The sequence below is a fragment of the Ascidiella aspersa genome, chromosome 6, assembly GCF_963924565.1.
Source record: "Ascidiella aspersa chromosome 6, kaAscAspe10.2, whole genome shotgun sequence".
Lineage (NCBI taxonomy): Eukaryota > Metazoa > Chordata > Ascidiacea > Phlebobranchia > Ascidiidae > Ascidiella > Ascidiella aspersa.
This window is the reverse complement of record NC_139452.1, coordinates 19,853,107-19,872,072: the sequence shown is the minus strand read 5'-3', so window position 1 is coordinate 19,872,072 and position 18,966 is coordinate 19,853,107. Positions and strand designations below refer to the sequence as shown.

Genomic DNA, 18,966 nt, shown 5'->3' with positions numbered 1-18,966 from the left:
GCAGTTAACGTTAAACAAGAATTAGAACATAAAAAAAAAGTTTTTCGTATAAATCAACCGCCCGGAAGCTTTTGTGCTCCATTGATGCGTTTCTTAAAAAGCCGTCGTCTTAACTTGTTATGGGAGACGACTGGAGTTGCAGAAACGTTATGTTGATGTTACTTAGATTTTATAGTGGATTTTAATATGAATATCGGTAACTTTCTGGGAGAAATTAATGTTAGTTTATGCTTCATTACAGGTTAACGTTAAACTGTACTTAGTATTGTATTTTGTATGTACAAAGTTTGAAACTAATAATTTTCCAGTTAAACAGATAAAAAAACCCTATAGGATGGCTTACCTACCTTTATTGCAAAAAATTGAGGATTTTTTAATAAAGGATTTAAACTCGGAAAACCTCAATCCCAAAAATTCCGTTAAACGTCTACAACTTGCAGCTAAAATACGTGAGGTTATTGAAGAAAGTAAAAGTTCTGAAAAGCTTGGTAAGATAAACCTACTATATGTTAACTACAAAAGGCATGTGGACCAATTAGTGTTTTCTTGTTGTTTTTCGAATAAGTTGGATATTAACCCAAAAGTATACATATGGTACACTTGTGTTCAGTTATATACTAGTACAAGCATAGTGTTAAAGTGAGTTACTGTAGGCCCTTTGCTTCGCCTACTGTTTGTACACACAAAAAATGGTACGCCTCGGTCGTTAAAGGAATTCTGTGTAGGCTTCAGGCGTCGGGAGCCTTTGGTTGAGAAAGGTGACTTTTTATTGCAAACGTGATGTGCACTACTAGTCATGCGCGAACTAAGTTGATGTTTAACTGTACAGCTCTGTGGCTTATTTACACTTGCGGCACACTAAAGGAATTAACGTTCAACCGGGCAAAGAATGTGGCTAAAATAAAAATCGACATAATATAGAATTGCGGGTTAAAGTCCTTTTACTTCCTGAGATGTATTAAAAATGGCCTTGGCCGCGCTACAAAGGGACAACAAACCCTATTTAATACAGCGTATATATTTACACTATATATTTGTCTCTAAACACGACCACGTTACAGATCGGACGCTTTCTGCGAAACAAGACGCTTTCGCAATTAAACCCCTGCGCCGAATTATTGCTACGACCCTCGGGCAAATATGCAAGGCTGCCGACAAAACAAACGTTAAAGTTTTTAAAATGACGACATATTTTTTGGAAAATTAACGCAAGTTTAATAATATTGCAGCTGGCGTGACTTATTTTCAATCATTGCCACACTAAACCGACCTATTGTAGCTACTTACGCTGTGGCAAGATGCCTAAAATAAATTTATAAACGTAGCTCAATTCTCAATAGCCGGGGCGAATGCACGTGTCAAGGGGGTTCACATGGCCGCTCCAATCCTTGAAATTATATTCTTTGCCTTAAAAAAATCTCCTTGTGTTTCCAGAATGTCTTGGCCGCGTAGCCATGCTACCCGCATAAAGTATTTGTAGCTTATTTTAAAAGTGATTGTAAAAAAATTTCGCTCTCCGCTTTAACTTTACATAAATAAACGAAATGTGTGGCGTTCATAAGGTTACTTTTTCTGAATGTCAAAATTCTTACGTTTACCGTCACAATTTAACAATTGGTTTTATTTTTTCTGATATTTCAGACAATATTTTTTATTTTATCTATGCCGGTAGTTTACTGAAAGGTCCAATTAATGCATTGCAAGGTCTTCAAGGTCTGAAAGTCTGACTTTTCGTCCCTTTGATGCCTAATTGTCGTAGACCTTTTTTGCATAGAACTACACTAATTTCTGACGGATTAGGTGTCGGGTGGTATTTCACATGTGTCAAAACTGCCACTTGACGGAGGTTATTGGCTTTTGTGTGAGCTATTGAAGTTAGATTCGTTAACGGCGAAATGTCGCGCACGAAACTGGAAGTTAATCTATAAAATAAACGAGCAATGCCCATTGCTTGTGACTGATGTAAGTGCATGATAACAATTGTAATGTGATTTAATGTTCTTTAAACCTGATGTTTTGTAATTTGAACCCGGCTCTACTTAACACACATACTTTACTTGAAAAATAGGCCATTTGTTGGAAAACAAGTTGAGCACCAAATTTGAAGCTACTAGCCGCATCATCACAAGGAAATGAAATTTATAGTTTTATCCGGTGTTTAATGTATGGTGTTTGTTTACCACAGAGAAATTTCTGAATGAACAGCGATCCAAGACTCGACCTTCAGTTGATATTGTCCGACCAAATATTCCACTACCCAAGGTATTCTAACAAGCAGGGGCGGATCTAAGAATTTTGTTTTGTGAGGGGCATGAAATTTTTTATAAATGTCGTCACGAAGTTATATCGTAACATGACGTCAGGTAACCCAGGAAAACCTTCTGTTTTCAAATTTAGCATATACTGAAGTAAAACGGCAAACAAATCGTTTGAGGGGGTGTAGTGGATAAGATGCCCTACATGGGCATGGATTTTTGTCCCCTTCCCTGGATCTGCTCTGGTACGGAGTTAACCAAACAAATGGTAAACAACATGCCAGATTTCTGTAAACCAGCTTATTAAAAAGATTATAATTCAAGATTTTTTTTATATATATATGCATATATATATATTTTAATTAATTTATCGCTAATTTACCGTTTTAATTAATTTAAAATATATATGGGCTATATATATATTTTAGGTACCACCAGACAATCCAACGAATGGCCTGGAACAAGAAAGCGTCGTGGAAGAAGTAAGAACATTTCAATATTTAGAAACAATTCACATCCAATTTAAAATTTAATTGAAAACTGATACTGTTTAACTACACACGAGTTTATTTGTTTAAAACATATGATCATATTTCCATTCTTTACCGGCAGTGGTAACTTTAATATTTAACTGTAAACTTAAACTGCGATCTATGCGATAACGAAGTCCCAGTCCAAGTCATCGATTGCCTAAGTCAGGTCCCACTCAAGTCATACTTAGAGCAAGTCAATTTGAAGTCGAGACCTTGTTATGAAAAATAAAACCTTAAATTATTAAATCTGGCAAATATTGTCCGACTATTAGCAATATCTCAAGTAAAAAAAATACACAATCAAGAATTAGCAAGCAAATTGTTTTATGTGCAAAATTAAAAAAATAATCTAATTTAATTAATAAAAATTGCTTGATAAAAACATTCATTTTGACCTAAGTCTGTCCAAAAGACTTAAGTTAAGTCAAATAATTTGTCCTAAAGACCTAAGTCCCATTCAATTCATTTTAAAACAATAACTTAAGTGCACAAGTCAATTCATTAACTTAAATCATTGCAACACGGTCGAAATGGAACAAACTCAAGAAGCATAAGAAGTTAAGAAATTTTCAACATAAGAAGTTAAATTAAGCAGTCTTAAAACAATAGAGTATTGTATTTCAGGCATGGTGATTAGTTATGTTCAACCTCTCATTCTACCAGTAAACTGTTAATTGTACCCTACGGGTTTAAACGTATTCTTTAAACCCGAGTTTAAATGTACTCTTTATTTACAGTTGTACATGGATTTAAACGAACCATTCGCAGACGAAGAACGCAACTTAAGTCCATCAAGCTTATCGGCTTACAGTAAGGCGGAACTTTTTTATATTATTAAGTAGGCTATTGAGTTGCATATTCCAGGGGATATAAAAACTTCGTTCAACATACTTTTAAACATATTTTGCGTTAAAACCTCATGACTATCAATAATAAACACAAAGTTCATTTTTTGCATAAGGCGTATATCTGGGGAATATGCAATACATTTGGGACATCGTCTTCGTTGTTTCCGTAATTTAAATTATAAACATGCATTGAACAACGGGGTTATATTAGTCAAATAGATGACGCTTTTAATAATGGTAATGGACGCATACTTTAAAGCTGTAATTAATAGCTATTTATATAGTTGCCTGAAAATTTCGCTACAAAATCATCTGTGATGACTTTGTGGATTGATGCCTTACCCTGGGCTTATTTCGTCTGATGGTCAATTCAGGCCTGATAATATATGATATAAATGTTACTGTCCTATTTTATTTTACGAAAATTGTTTTAGTGTGGGCAAATAAAATAACTGATATAGTGCTAGTAATATTTTTTGTCCCGCTAACCTCTTCCTTAACTTTTGGAAAAATATTGCATTACTTAGCTCAGTGGTTCTCAAACTTTTTTTGTTGCGACGCCTCTGGAAAAGTTTTCTGGACTTGCGACGCACCCGAAAATAAAAGTTAATGATAAAACTTATTATTTAAGTTGTTTTATTGATACAACAACAAAAGGCAATGCATATTATTTAATGTGACGTGTGGGCTTGTTTGTTTTTACAAGTTCATTGAATCTTGGGAGAATTTTTTAAATTGCCACACGCATTTCTCTTTCTGTGTTAATTCGTGATTGATATTTGCTTTTATCACCGCCAAGGCAGAAAATCCTGCTTCACATAAATATAGGGCTACCACATTTTCAGCACCCAAAAAGTGGACATTTTTTTGCCTGTAAGTAAAACGAAAGTAGAATGGTAACGTTTGAGAAAATCGTACCATATCCACAAGTAATGCATTCAGCTTCGAAATTAATACGTCCCTTTCTGAAACAAGGATACTTCTAGCGTAGCTCATCAGGAAACAGAGTTTCGGCGTTTTAATTTAATTAAGCATTGCGTTATCGTGTTTCAAAAGATGTGACGACACACAATACAACGGCAATATTGCAAAAATATTATCGATTCGCGCCAAAAAGTTTGAGTTCCCTGTTGCTAGCCTGTTATCATATATAAAATATGAATAAAAAATATAATTCGAACCGTGGATGAATTTTATAGTTTATCTATAAGTCAGCAAAATTGTATTTAAATACGGCCGGTATACCTTTGATGATATGAAAACATGCAATGGCACTCAAAGAGACTTTGTGCTAAAAAAGTAAACAAACGTAGAAAAACAAGATTCGCGAAAATTTTGGGCAGTTTCAATATTCAAGTTGACAAAAAAGAGTTTCTACAGCGCTGTAGGAATGGTGGACAACCCAAACGAAACCATTAGAATCATTGCATATAATTTAACTTAGATCTCGCGCCCCCCGGTTAAGAACCGCTGTCATACACTAACTAGACAAGCTTCTGTAAGAAATAAGAACATAGCCACTGGGCCTGCAAAACTTTTATACCTTTGCTTTATTAAAGGGCCTTTTTAGATGTGAGGTTCTGTTGCCATTTTTCTGGCGCAATGTTTGTAAAAACAATCAAGAAGGTAGGGCTGGTAGGGCAATTTGTTGGAAAACCTGTTTTAAACCAGCAATTAAGCATGTTTCATGGATACAGTATATTTTTGGGAATCAATACAACGTCTCGCCTAAAATTCTTGTTAAAAGTAAGCAAGTAACTCGAAATGCGAAAAAAGAGGACATTTGAACATTTTTGAGCGTCCTCGGAGGACCATTCAGTTTTCTTGAGAAAAGAGGACAAATCCTCCTAAAAGAGGACATATGGTAGCCCTACATAAATACGACATGGCGAATGGGATAATAATTCGTAGTGCTTTCTGCACCAAAGCTGGATAATCGGCATTCATTGAAATCCAAAAAGTTGACCGATTTCATGAATTAAACATCCTTTTCAGGGAATTGTCACAGGAAACGTCAATGTAGGCTTCTTTTTCTTGTGCAGTAAAAAAGATGTAGTAGGTTGGACAAAAGGGTCAAGAATCCATTCGTAGTTTGACAAAATTTCGGAGAAGGTTTTTGAAAATTTCGACTCGAGCTTGGACAAATGTTGCCCAAATATGCTTTGCAAATTTAAAGGCAGCGTCATACTTTTCTTTTCGTATTGAGAGCTTCCAGACAGGTTTGCTTTGTTTTTAGCTAACTTGAAATTAAACAATGTTACTGCTGTATAAAAGGCTATTGTTGCGTAACAATGCATTAATAAACATGCAAGAAATCAAAACTTTTAAACAGCTAAATCAAATCTATTAAACAGCACTTGAAGAACAATTTTAGTCCAACTGATTTTCGAAAAAGTTATAAAACTACACTTAACCTCATTTTATAAAATAAACCGAGTTCAGCAACGAAACGGAACTATTCTGCGACGCCCTTGGAAAATTGAAACGACGCACAGTTTGAGAACCACTGACTTAGCTAACTGATTGTTCTTGTTCTACACTGAAAGATGCAGACGGTACACGCGAAATGCAAAAAATTATTCTCAATGTAATTACTGGCCAAATAAAAACATTGGTTCCATGGCACAATGAGAGGGCAAAAGTATTTTGAAGACCAAGGTTGCACATCCTAACGTTTGCAAGGACTATGATCCACGTGACGTTTTGTTCCATTTCTTTCATGCAAGTCTTAAAAATCACTACGCGACTATGATCACATCAAAAAACATGAAATATTCTCATGAAGTAGAAATTAAGTTTTGTTATGAGAGTTGTAAATTTTATCGGCCTCGGCAAAGTAAACAAAATAAACCATTAGTTTGGGATGTTGTTGAGATTATACGTACGGGAAAACGAGACAAAACGGCCCCCTTATTTTTCTCAAAAACAAAAATGAACAGCGTCAATATTTGTTTGGTTAACAGTGACTATCACCGAAAAAACGTTTGTCGTAAAAAAATTAGCCAGATTTGATTTGGCACAAACCAGTTGAGAAAATGTGTTTTGGAGAATGCTGATATTTTGGTAGTACTGGTACTGTAAAAGTATGTGTTTGCTACTAAGTTACTTTTTCCATAATCCGAAATAGTAATGACGGACCCCTTTTAATAAAATTTCCCAGCTTGCGGGCCCCTATAACTGTTTCAAAACTACCTGACCAATAACTTTGGAAAACTATATATTTCCGTCAGACTGAATAAGAGTTTCTAAAACATTTTTTTATACCACTTCATTTTACATTTGCAAAGAGACGACTTAATCATGAACGAGTTTAGTTTATTACCTACATCCAATATTACTATAACCGGGTCCCTGAATCGCTAAGTTACCGTTAAAGACCAAAAACGTCGACATAGTATACATAGGAGAGGCCATAGACAAATAATTTTTATTGGTTCGTTTTTTTAAACTCTTTTTATCGTTTTAAAATTCGCCTTAAGAAAGCTATCGTACTTTTGAATACTAAAATAGTACAGGATGGCCAGCACGCGGTTCTTAATTCCACCTAACAATTACAACCGGTTCGTTTGCCAAATGCTGGACTCTTGTCAAATGTCTGATTTGCCGCTACTGCTTAGAGCCTTAAACAAATGAAAACGTCACACATGAACAACAAAAATAAAAAAATAAAAAATAAATTAAAAAGTTTTTTTAAATAGCTAACCGAACTTATTTTCAGCATATTGTATTCCTGGTAGCAACAGCATATTTAAAAATTACACAATATCACAACTTACAACCCAAAGGTTTAATAAAAATATTACATATGACAGTTCTCTTAATTTGCCCTGTTTTTAAAAGTTATTGCACACACTTAAAAATTCGGGCGGTTTTCGGTGCACTCGTAGACCCCCTGGAACCTTCTCACGGGCCCCTTGGTGGTCCGTGGACTTCTGGTTGGGAACCACTGTCTTAAGGGGTCCGTTTTGCCCCGCCTTCCCCAACATATTTTTTCTTTTAACTATAAAAAACAGCTTTATTAAACAACTAAATAAGGGAAGCAGCTAAACGAAAATGAATGTTAAGGCTCAAAAATCCACCGATTTGTAAAAAAACATAAATAAAATAGCATTAGTTGAAATGAAATCATAAATAAAGTATTTCAGTAATTACGCCGTGCAATGAAATGTTGACCCCTCCTGAAAGGGTTATCCTACAGGGGAATTCTTGCTATGAAGAAAAAAGTGAACAATTTAACTAGGCCTTTGGAAAAAAGTAAACCACTGGTATAGCTGGTTCGTTTAATAGCAATCGTTTAGCTTTTTAGAAAACGCTATATAACATTTCTATGTTTTTTAGACCCAAGCGAATGTAGCGGTTCAGGATATGAATCCTATCCGTCAGATGATGAACACGCGACCGCAGCAGTAGGGTCAGTCCAATATATGTTTGTACTATTTATATATTTTTGCACAGTTTTGCGATTGACGTCTTTACCTAGTTAAACAAACCTAAAATTTAGCTATTTTTAACCATCAACTAAAAGGCAATATATTTTTTCCTGAGCGAATTTAGAATAAACGTAAAATGGTTAAAGGTCAGATTGCGAGAAAGTAAACCTACGTTTTCCTACATTACTGATGGCAAACATAGCTAATTAGTGCAAAGCGAAACTGTGGCTCTAACCGAAACAATATGAGTATTACATTTTATAGCAGCAACAAGGCAGACAAGGATGCCCAGGAGCTGAACAACTACTTTGCTGGTACAAACTGCGACGTCTATAGTTATGTCTTCCTTGAGAATAAAGCTTTTTTAAGCGGCAAAAAGTGGATAAAGAGGGTTGGCATCGTTCGTGAATATCATTTTCAGGTGATAAACTTGTTTAAGCTATAGGCCTATAAAAGAATAATCTATATTCTTCATTTAAAAAGGATTAGAGTTGCGTCGTAAATAATCATGTTGGCAATAAAGATACAAGGCCGTAGCCAGGTAATGAATTGAGCTGTTTGTTGGAGTTTTGCTTTATAAAAATGGTTTCAACCCTAAATAAGGAAATAGTTTTAGCCAATTGGATTTTGTTTTTAGGTTTGGGACTGTAACGTAACAAAATTAACCAATATTTAACCATAACACGATAACTCGTGCTCTAATAAGCAGCTAAAATCTTAACGACACAAAATAATTAGAATACAATAAAGCTAAAGATTTTGCGTCATATGTGCAATCGACGTTGACTTGTAACGTTTTTTGGCCATTCGAGAACAAGGTATATGTGGTGAAAGTTGAATAATTTTCTTACCGAAAAGATTAAAAATTTTCTACCTGAAACGCAAGAAAAATTTCAGAGATGACGTCACAAAGTTACGTCAAAACTTGACGTCTGAAACAGTTAACCTTAGAAAATAGTAGGTTATCGATGGATTTCGTGCACAAACAAGCAACTGCAATCTTAGTTTAACTACATTCAAGGAGATGGTGGATTGGCCATGTTAAAAAAGGACATGGCATGAAAAAAGTATTTTACAGAAACGTCCGGAACGGCGTTCAGCTTACCATCACCATAGTTTTATGTAATAGTTAAGTACTGTTGTGTTTTCTGACCAGCATGCTCCTTTGCTGTATAGACAACCAAGCATTGGCAAATACGCTTTGATGGTCAAGTTCGATTACCTAGACCAGATTACAATATTCACTACGACTTAACCTGTCGTTGTTCTATAGAGCTATTTATAAATCAGATCGGATGTCAAAAGCAATGGGTCACTTTTGAAATGGATGCGCCATTGAAACAGTAGAGCTTAACGTTGTTTAAGCACGTATATTCCTATTTTTTATCAATTGTGTATTTAACTATTAAACGATACTCATGTAGTTATAACTAGCTAAACAGCCTTATACTTCTTGCCAATTATAGTGCTTCAAGAAGCTTGGTGACACTCATGCGTTGTTGGATCTTCCTTTGCGAAGTTATAGTGTCCAGCTTGGCAGCAAGAATCGTTCAAATTCCCTAATCATTAATCTCGAGTCGACGGGAAGCCAGGGAGGGGATGCTTACAGGTTAAGAAGTTTAACTATTAACTTTGAATTGTATATAAATTGCGGTCATCAATTTTAAGAAACATTCAATAAAATAAAATTTCTCCGGTCTATTTTAGTTTGCAATTTTCTGTTTTAGGTCTTTGCAATCTGACCATAATAGTTTGTTATCGTGATAAAGACCATGGTATCGAGCAAGTGCTTTTTTATGTACCAGTTGGTCAAGTATATTTTTCTACAGCAAAAGCTTTCACAATTTGAACCAAATGAATGTACCGGTAAAACATTTTAGCGCTTTACGCGATTGAACCTGATTAGTGTTGCTTATTTGCGCATGAGTTCGTTTAAGTCGTCACGGTATGGTGTTACAAATACATTATGATTTAGTTAAACGACAAAGAATACACGCACATAATATTGTGGCCCAAGGTGATGACCTGATCTAATATTTGCGTCGCAATTTAAGCCACATGGTCATATTTGGTCCCTAGAGCAATCTGAGTTGAAGACCATTGCTTTAATTAAATAATATTCTACTTTTTAAACAATCTACCACTTTTTGAATTGCCGTTTGCTTACCATAATACACAAATGTATACACTTTAATCGGATGGAAGCCATTTTACTCCTTTTAATTTACTTTTTGAGGTTATTATATTAAGTTTTTATATACAGCTTTAAATTTGTCGTAAATGAAACGTTTTAGATATTTCGATCAATCGTGGCAAAGAAACTAACAAGCGTGAACATTTTAAAACAAATGCATTAAATCTGCCGGGTTTAAAAATGACATCAAAGGTGTTTTAAACCGATTAAAAAAGGTTCCTACAATGCTTGTGTGGCGCAAAGTTTGCTTTAAATTACCACAAAAATCAGGTCATGTTAAAGAACATCAAAACTTTGGTCACGCCTATTTAACGATGGTCAGTTTGGTGCAATTATTTAAAGTGAATGACTTTTAAAACAACACTGCCACAAAGGAGATCTTACCGATGTTGTAACTTTTAAAGATTTTATGTGAACAATGAGAAGTCAGATGAATGGAGCAGAGTTCTCCGTGAAAAATCAGCGTCGGTGCTTCAGACAGGCCCCACTCCAGCTCCTCCAGTGGCAACAAGGCCAGTTACTTCACTCCCGCGTAACGAGCGACCCATGACAAGACAATCGTCACTTGGAGTCGCAGGTGTAAATTTAGTTTTTTCCATTTATGTAACTTATTTTCTCGATTTAAAATGCCGCAATAGATAAAACTATATGTAATTTTTTTGTTTGCTGGCGTAATTACATCACGTGTAATTGAAATCATTGTGTGGTTAGGACAGAACCAAAAATGTTTTCATTTCACATCTTGTTAACGATAACGCGAGTATTTTTTTGGTACCGCTTTTAACGTATACGATTTTAGAACAAAAATATTAAAATCACGCTACAACAGATCAGTCTTAAACTACACTACAAACTCTATATATGAGATGCCTTTTGAAAGGCTAATACCGCCGAAAATTTTGGACTAATCCGGATTATAACAAGGCAAGGTAAGAAAATCTTGCCTGTGGAGAGGTTCGAACTGTCGACTTTGATATACCATTTAAAAGACAATCAATTTAAAATAAGCAAACTAAAGAATTCCCAAAAAACTTTGGTTGTTTTCCTTCCCACCTACCGCATTTAATTTCAATTTTTAATATATGCTATTGACTCTTCACATGTGCTTGCATGTTGCTATTTGCGTTGTGTTTTTTTATCCAATTTAATAATTTGCATGCTTCAACCAAAGATCCACCACTTCTTTCTATCAATGACATACCGATACGCATGGAAGACAACTCCAGCGCTTCATTACAAACGACGTCGCCAAACCGAAATAGTATGTGTTGATTATTTACCATGCTATGGCCGATACTGTACTCCAACTCTACAGTAAAGTCTTAGGGGGGGGTGGGCATTTTTGTTATGCCGACAGCGCATCCGGATGAAAGAAACCACAGGCAAACTTACATTTCTCATAAATTATCAGTTGGAAAGCAGGGTGGATGCATGACAACGTGACTTCATAAGAAAAATAAAACCTGCGAAATAGGACTCAGTTTAATTATATTTGCCTACATTCGCGTACGATTGGATTTCTTATAATTACGTACTTAACGATGCCACGATACGACGTGATTTTGTGACGCCATATTTTTTTGTTAAAAGTGCTTTAAGCGCATATTATGCATAAGGTTTGCCGGCAGTTATTTTAGAATTGCCATTCACGCACTGTTTGGCTAAAAATCTTTTAAAAGTGATTAAACATGCTAAAAAGCAAAATAGGCTTCACGTAAAAAGAGGAATTCATGCAAAGAAAACAAATAATTTGTTTGGCAATAATTGTATAAATGCCAAAAAAATTGTGTGCATTTTTGTTCGACTTTGAATTAAAAAAATTGACAAATTTTGACCTAAAGTGCAAATTTTGACAAAATTTTGACTTTTTTTGACAAGTCAAAAAATAATCGCCCCAGTTATGACTAATGACATAATAAAACCAAATATGCTATAGTATATCTGACTATACATTTGGTCGTATTTAGCCCTTATGCCGAACTTTTTCATTCGGAAAATAATGTATAGTGTAGTGTTGGTCTATTTCTTACTGTAAGTCCGAAGATTCACATTCTCGTTGCGCTGAAATTGTTTTCTTTTTCACACAGTGCACGATTAATTAAGAGTACGCCGAATTCTAACACGTAATTATGGGTTTTCGTTTTACATGCTGGGTAATCAAAATAACTTTTTAATTGCGATTGAAGCTTTACATCAAACGTAAAGATGTAATATTTAGACATGTCCTTAAGCAAACGTAACAGCAAAACATTCATAAAACGTTTTTTTTATATATAATAGTCATTGCCACTTGGCCAGTGACTAATCTGTTAATTAACGTAACATATTTTTAGATATTAGTAAAGGACTGAAGAGCGCATTTAGCGACATGCTATCCAATCCAAAGAAAAAAGACAAAAACAGAAAGAAAATTATTGCTGCTGAACAGATGGGAGCAGAAATGTGTGGTAAGTACGACTTTTTTATTAATAACAAAACGTGAAAGTTTAACAAAATATTATGATTAAAGGTGTTGTATTTCTTTTTTCTTTTAGAAGGTTTATTACTCATAGGAACAACAAGCACGCATTGTTATATGCAGGGATGGCGAAACACTGTCGCGCGGGTCACGAAGTGACCCACCACAGAATTTTACTGACCCATTTGTCTCTCTAGAAATACCGAAATATTATCAATCATTTTCATGAAAGGATAAATGTAATAAAAGTCCTTCGTTATATAGCACTATACTGTTTAAACCAGGGCTGGGAAATCTGTGGGTCGTGCAAAAGTGTTTTAGGGTGACGAGTAGGCCTACATTAATTGCACTTTAACAAATTCGTGCAGAAAAGCAAACAACTGAAAGCATTTTGTTTGTCGCTGTAAAACTTAAAGGGTGGCGAAGGGTTTAATTAAATTAATAGTTCGCAGACTAAAAGTTCTAAAAACCCGGTTTAACCAATAAACCACGCTGAAAAGCTTTCTGCTGAACTCCTGTAATCCTATAAAAAATGCTGCAGCATTTGTTATCTAATAAGCTTCTCAATATTTGTGGGAATCCGAATTTGGAAATCATCCAAAAACCTTAAATTACCAACCCAGACAATAACACTGAAAACGACACAGCAACAAAGTTTCGCATAAATTGACCAAATAATTAAATATATGAATTTTGTAAGCATTAAGGTCGTGTTTGTGACCCGCGCGATGAAAAGGTTCGCCATCCCTGGGTACAGAATGCAATCACCATTTCAACGTAAATCAATAATTACTGTTCCTTAGGGACGCTAGCGAAATACCTACACGAGCAACGCGTGCACAAGTCGTGCATGCTGCAGGGCAGTAGACTCCTAATGCGACAACAAAACACAGGGTTCTAAATTAGTGCATCAGCTTGTTTCGTCATATATATGTTATTAATTCCTTTAAATAGGACGTTTAAAAAAAATATATAAAGGTAACTTATTTTTTGAAAACATATAAATATTCTCTTTTTTTTTCATTTTAAGTAGTATACTGAGGTTTCTATATAACATTTTTAACAGGAACATTGGAAGTGTACGGTCCCAACAAATGGTCCAATAAGTTTTGCGTCATAATAAACAACGCTCTTCACATTTACGGCAAAGAAGAAGCTCCAGAAATCACGCGCACACTTCACGGATGCGATCTTCAGCCATACTTTGATGAACCTGAGCGAAAGTTTACTTTTAAGCTGATTAAAGAGGGAAAAGATCTTCTCTTTTTATCGGTAAATTTTAACCTATGCATAAATTTAATCACAAGAAAATAACAACTTGCAAAATATTTTTTTTTTATTTATAATTTTTTTTTTTTTTTATTATTATTGTTTTAAAATAGGACGGAAAAGGGTAATTGTTTAGAAACATTTTCAATTATTATGAATAAATGTACCATATTCTTTCGAATGCGGATGAGGCATTTTTGCATGACATGCGCTAAAGGCCATTCAAATATGTGCATTTTACGCATAATATTTATAATGTGCACAGTCTAAAAGTGAGGACGTCTTAAATCTGCGCCCATAATACGAAAATTTTTACGCATTTAATGCGATTGCTGTCACAACTATTTGGTCTGTTTGTGCCCTAGTGTAATTGTGGTATACCAGCAAAAACAATTCATCTTTCTATTTCGTGGCATCTTTTTGGTTCCGTTATTCGAGCTATATTTAAATTAAAAGATTCTTTTGCCACAAATAATAATTTGGAAAACACAACAGATGGTTTTGTTGGTATATCTCAATACTTAAAAGCGTCCATAGGTGACATCGTGTCACATTAATACTAATCGCAATTATGATTTAATTATAGAAAAAAATAGGGATGTCCGATAACATTGGACCTGATACCAAGTGATAGCATCGATTCGTGTTGTGTACTACGGAAGTATCGATACCAATCAGATACCACACTGGAAACATTTCAACCATCCAACGCTGTGGTTTTTATCTTAATAACAAATTTGTCAAACAAAAGTAGATTAATGACTTCAGGTAACTAAACTTGGTGACAATTAAGCACGTTATGGCCTAATAACAAATCAAAAACAATGAAAGTTTCGGTTTGATTTGATTTACATGTTTAAACAGTAATGACGTCCGTTGAAATGGATCGTGTTAGTTTTGTTCAAAATTTTGATGAGGTACCGGCCGTTCTAGTACCGGCGCTTGGGCGATATTCTGGGCCGTGCTATTTCTACTAAAAATAATAAAGATGTTTATACTTTATGTTTGTGCATTGAAATCGACAAATATGGTGTTTGAAATTGTAGACAAGTTCTTCTGAAGAAATGGGAAAGTGGATCGGAAAGCTGATTGCCGAAACTGGATGTGCAGAGATTCCGGACAATTCGGAGGTCTCAGAGAGCATCTACGTGGAGCCAGATGTTTATAACAGCGTGATGGACCGCGCTAGAGAGGTCTTTCAACAAACCGTCAAAATGAAAAAGCAGCACGATAAGCAGAAACCACTTCCATTATCAGCTCGTCAAGAAGCAAAAGTAAAATTGAACTTTTTATATTATGAATTATAAATATTGTGGAACATTGTAAGGCAATGTTCAGATGTCTTATTGTTGTGTAAAGTGATTGTACTACCATGTTGCCGAAGTCGGTAAATTTGCCTTGTTGTAAATAAATAAAACCGTTTCTTTGTACTGTAGGATACTGACAATTATGTGGATCTCAATGTGAATCAACAGCCGAACCCTCCTTCCATTTCACCCAAACCTAACCGAAAAGCAGCCACCAAGTCCCAAAACACCTCAAATATTAGCTCTGGACTAGATGGAAGTAATCCGGTTCCACCTGCTAGGACAAAACAGAAGAAAAAGTCGTCTTCTTCATCAATAACTCTGGACAATGAGGTTGAACCTATTCAATCACCAACTCGACCGCTCACCCACTTGAACTTTAAAAAGCCGCCCCGGTCGGAATCCAAAGACACGTTAGGCTCACCTAAAGACAAAATCCTAAAACCCAAAACACCTGAAAAAGATTTGGAGAAAATAAATGTTGTCAGTTTTGCCGGTGGCTATCAACTTACTGATTCTAGCGCACCTAGTGGCCGTTTAGAAGGTATAAAAAGCGATCAAAAAGTTTTCGAAAAAGAGAAAGTCGATGAAAAACGCCTAGAAGAAGTTCGAAATCGATTACGAAATCTAAAGTAAGTTTATTATGTAATGTTTTTTTGCTAAGTTTTGCAGTGTTATGTGATTCGCGGTTAACGACCGTTGGGTCGCCTGATAATTTTTCTGGGTCGCTTGTTTCGTATTTTTCCAGGTTGATAAAACCAAAATAGGAAAAAAATACCTTTAAAAGAAACACCGAAAAGAATAGGAATGCCTGTTTTCCGTTGGTTTATCTCTAAACCTGTGTGACAGGGACATATGTTTCAACATAAAAAGTCGTTCGAGCAGATGACGCAAAAGCAAAAATATTAAACGTTTACAATTACTTGTAGCAGACGCCTTATATCTCCAAAGATGTAATGTGAACCTTACAACGCTTAAAGGTTATCCACATTGTAATCAGCGGGAGGAAATACCAGAAACAAACTTAAAGCGAGAAGGGCCATGGGAGCTTTTATACAGCTAAAAACAAAAATTGCAAACTTTAATAAAACCCTTTTCGACAAAAGTTTAAATCGTTTAATACTGCCAAACTGTCTTATTCGTGTACGACTATATGCAACCCGTGCACCATAAGAACATAAACAGATAAAATTTGTAACAGAGTAAAGAAAGCGGAATTGGCCAAGTACGTAGAGGCAGCAAGTACTTCGAAGCAGAAGGCGGGCGTAGATGCTCTTTTCCGGGATGTAAACAAAGAAATCAAAAGCTTGGAGGACGAAAAGTTAAACCTCGAGGTCAGACATTAAACGTTGCAAATCGACATATTTGTGTTCATTGAAATAAATTCCTGTTTTTAACTTTCGCTATATTACAGTACCTATACAATTATACGCGGCATTAATACTTAAGTATTTACAGCGACCTCCCCAGCAAAAAGCACGAAATGACATCAACAAATCTGCAGGAAATGTTATGTCGAGGGCAAAGGTAAAGCTTTACATCTTCATAACAAACAAAAAACATTGAAGTAACATCTAACAATGATTGCCTGTTAAAAGCGTTGAATAAACCACCATAATATTAATTTCCTACAACTCAAAATAATATAGATGTTGCAACAAGCAAAAAATCGCAGGCCGCATACCGGAGTTTTTTTTCGCTGACGGTAATAAAATACGTCTTAGCGTGACATTATAAAACAATTATCTAAAAAGCACGTGTCGTTCTCTAGCGATCCCGTGCATAATATGCAGTTCAATCCAATCTTATCGCGTGAAGTGCAAACATAATGAATTTCATTTCTCGAAATAACGACTTTATAGCCTACATTATATGAGATGTTGTACTTTGTAAGTTTGTAAGTCACGCAGCCCAACATGCCGTAACGTGCATATTGATTTTGGGCGAAAAAGATTTCCTTAGAACTGCCAACAACGTAGTAAAAACAGATGGTTGTTAAAACACAATTCTATTTGCACAGTAAAAGTTAGCAAAAATGTAGTGTTGGGGGCATGGTTTTACAAACTCACTATGTTGTGGTCCCCCAACAGATTAATACGTGTAGGCTACTTTGGTTTGAAAAAACTCCACACTTTGAACCAATATATGCGACTATTTATTGAACTACCGAATTTGAAATGCGATTCACGAGCAAAAAATGTCTATCATTAAACTATAATTACTTTCTTTAACTACTTAATCCATGACTTAATGCTGCACAGGGTTGTTTTTGCCTATCATTGCAGCAATTATGTCACATCGCTTTATACCAGTGGTTCTCAAACTGAGGTCCGCGAGACAAATTTTTTTTTTTTTTTTTTGACCGCAAAGCACCTGTGATTTTTTGGGACCGCGAAGCACCGTAAAATGAAATTTTCAGTAAACTTTCTTTTACAAACCAAGCTGATTATTAGTTGTTCATTCACGTTATTGCACGCTTAAGTTAAATTATCCATTGTGACGTCATAGTCTTGCGTTGTGCTAATGAGAACTGCGTTTTTACAGCTTGCTGCGCTGCCACTGTGGGCTGTACGGTCACGGCTTTAAAACTGTTTGTGATTGCTTCACTCAAATAAAGTGATTCGTTAGAGGTTAACCTAGCCGAGATGATAGCAAAGAAGCAAGTTCACCCGTCCCATTGATACCATTAAAACAACGTGTCATTTTGTGTATATTTTTAAGGGACTTGAGCAATTAAAAAAATTGCTGGGGGACCGTTGCATAATTTTTTGAAAAAAGGTTGAGAACCACTGCTTTATACACATGCAAGTACGCGCTTTTTAGCAGTACACCGGAAACGGCCGTCAACCCAATACCAAAAGACGTCGTATCATTAACCAAATTAACAAACGTGGTATCAACTTGTTAAAGATTTGTGCAAGAATATTTCTTTGCGGCCATAGCTTACATAGCACAGATTAATAAGTTTATTCGGCCATGATCGACCATTTTAGTAATTTTTTTTCACATTCATTTTTGTAAAAAATATTTTTTTTGCAGATGTTTGAAAACCTATGAAATCCCAGAAGCAAGGAAAATGTTGGTTGTTTACTCGATGGTCCGACTTTATTGTAAAGAATGTATACCTATTTAACATTTATTGCTACACAACAATATCTTACACTGATTGCTGATGCTACATTTAAATTAGTTTTCATTAAACGCTTGATGTATAGATTTATATATGGACGTTTTTGAGTTATGTTACATTATAATTATTTTTCTTGCAAGTTTGAAATAAAATGTTAAATGTTTGAAAACAAGTCTAGGCTACGTTTTTGTGACCTAATTTTGCTAACCACATGCAATTTAATCGGAAGATACACATGTAGTAGAATTAGTGTTAAAAATTCTAAGAAATAGATCATATAGCGTCAATAATTTAAAACAATTAAATCACATTTTATAGTTGGGGGCAATAATCGCGTGCATATGCATGGTTATGAGCAGATCCAAGTCATTAGGGCCTACTTTACAATTTCGTTCACAAAAACTTCGTTGATGGAGCAGCTGGGGACGGTTTCTATATTGGATGTGATCTCTATAAATATGTATTTTGCTCTTATCTGCTAAAATTTTCAAACCCTGTGTTAAGCAAAGAGGTACGACTCAAGGTTGCTATGGGAGCGTAAT

General features: G+C 35.2%; 1 protein-coding gene across 3 annotated transcripts; it reads left to right on the top strand.

Annotated features, from left to right (window-relative positions):
* Window positions 1-313: 313 nt before the first annotated feature.
* LOC146140643 (actin filament-associated protein 1-like) lies at window positions 314-18,565 on the top strand. Of its 3 annotated transcripts, none has more exons than XM_083392002.1 (16): window positions 314-488; window positions 2,186-2,262; window positions 2,684-2,737; window positions 3,526-3,598; window positions 7,975-8,047; window positions 8,334-8,487; window positions 9,533-9,675; window positions 10,665-10,837; window positions 11,432-11,521; window positions 12,594-12,707; window positions 13,785-13,990; window positions 15,034-15,261; window positions 15,424-15,926; window positions 16,496-16,628; window positions 16,753-16,821; window positions 18,334-18,565. In XM_083392002.1, exons 1-16 carry the CDS (start codon window positions 335-337, stop codon window positions 18,349-18,351), a joined length of 2,262 nt encoding a protein of 753 aa, XP_083248128.1. In that variant the 5' UTR covers window positions 314-334; the 3' UTR covers window positions 18,352-18,565. The 3 variants fall into 3 exon arrangements, with proteins under 3 accessions (XP_083248128.1, XP_083248127.1, XP_083248129.1); XM_083392001.1 differs by having other exon boundaries at window positions 8,331-8,487; XM_083392003.1 differs by lacking the exons at window positions 16,753-16,821; window positions 18,334-18,565 and having other exon boundaries at window positions 8,331-8,487; window positions 16,480-16,534.
* Window positions 18,566-18,966: the final 401 nt, after the last annotated feature.

Coding starts and splice junctions, on each gene's coding strand:
- LOC146140643 (XM_083392001.1), top strand. CDS start 335: ATGGCTTACCTACCTTTATTGCAAAAAATTGAGGATTTTTTAATAAAG. Junction 2,738..3,525: donor AAGAAAGCGTCGTGGAAGAA/GTAAGAACATTT, acceptor CTTTATTTACAG/TTGTACATGGATTTAAACGA. Junction 11,522..12,593: donor GACGTCGCCAAACCGAAATA/GTATGTGTTGAT, acceptor ACATATTTTTAG/ATATTAGTAAAGGACTGAAG.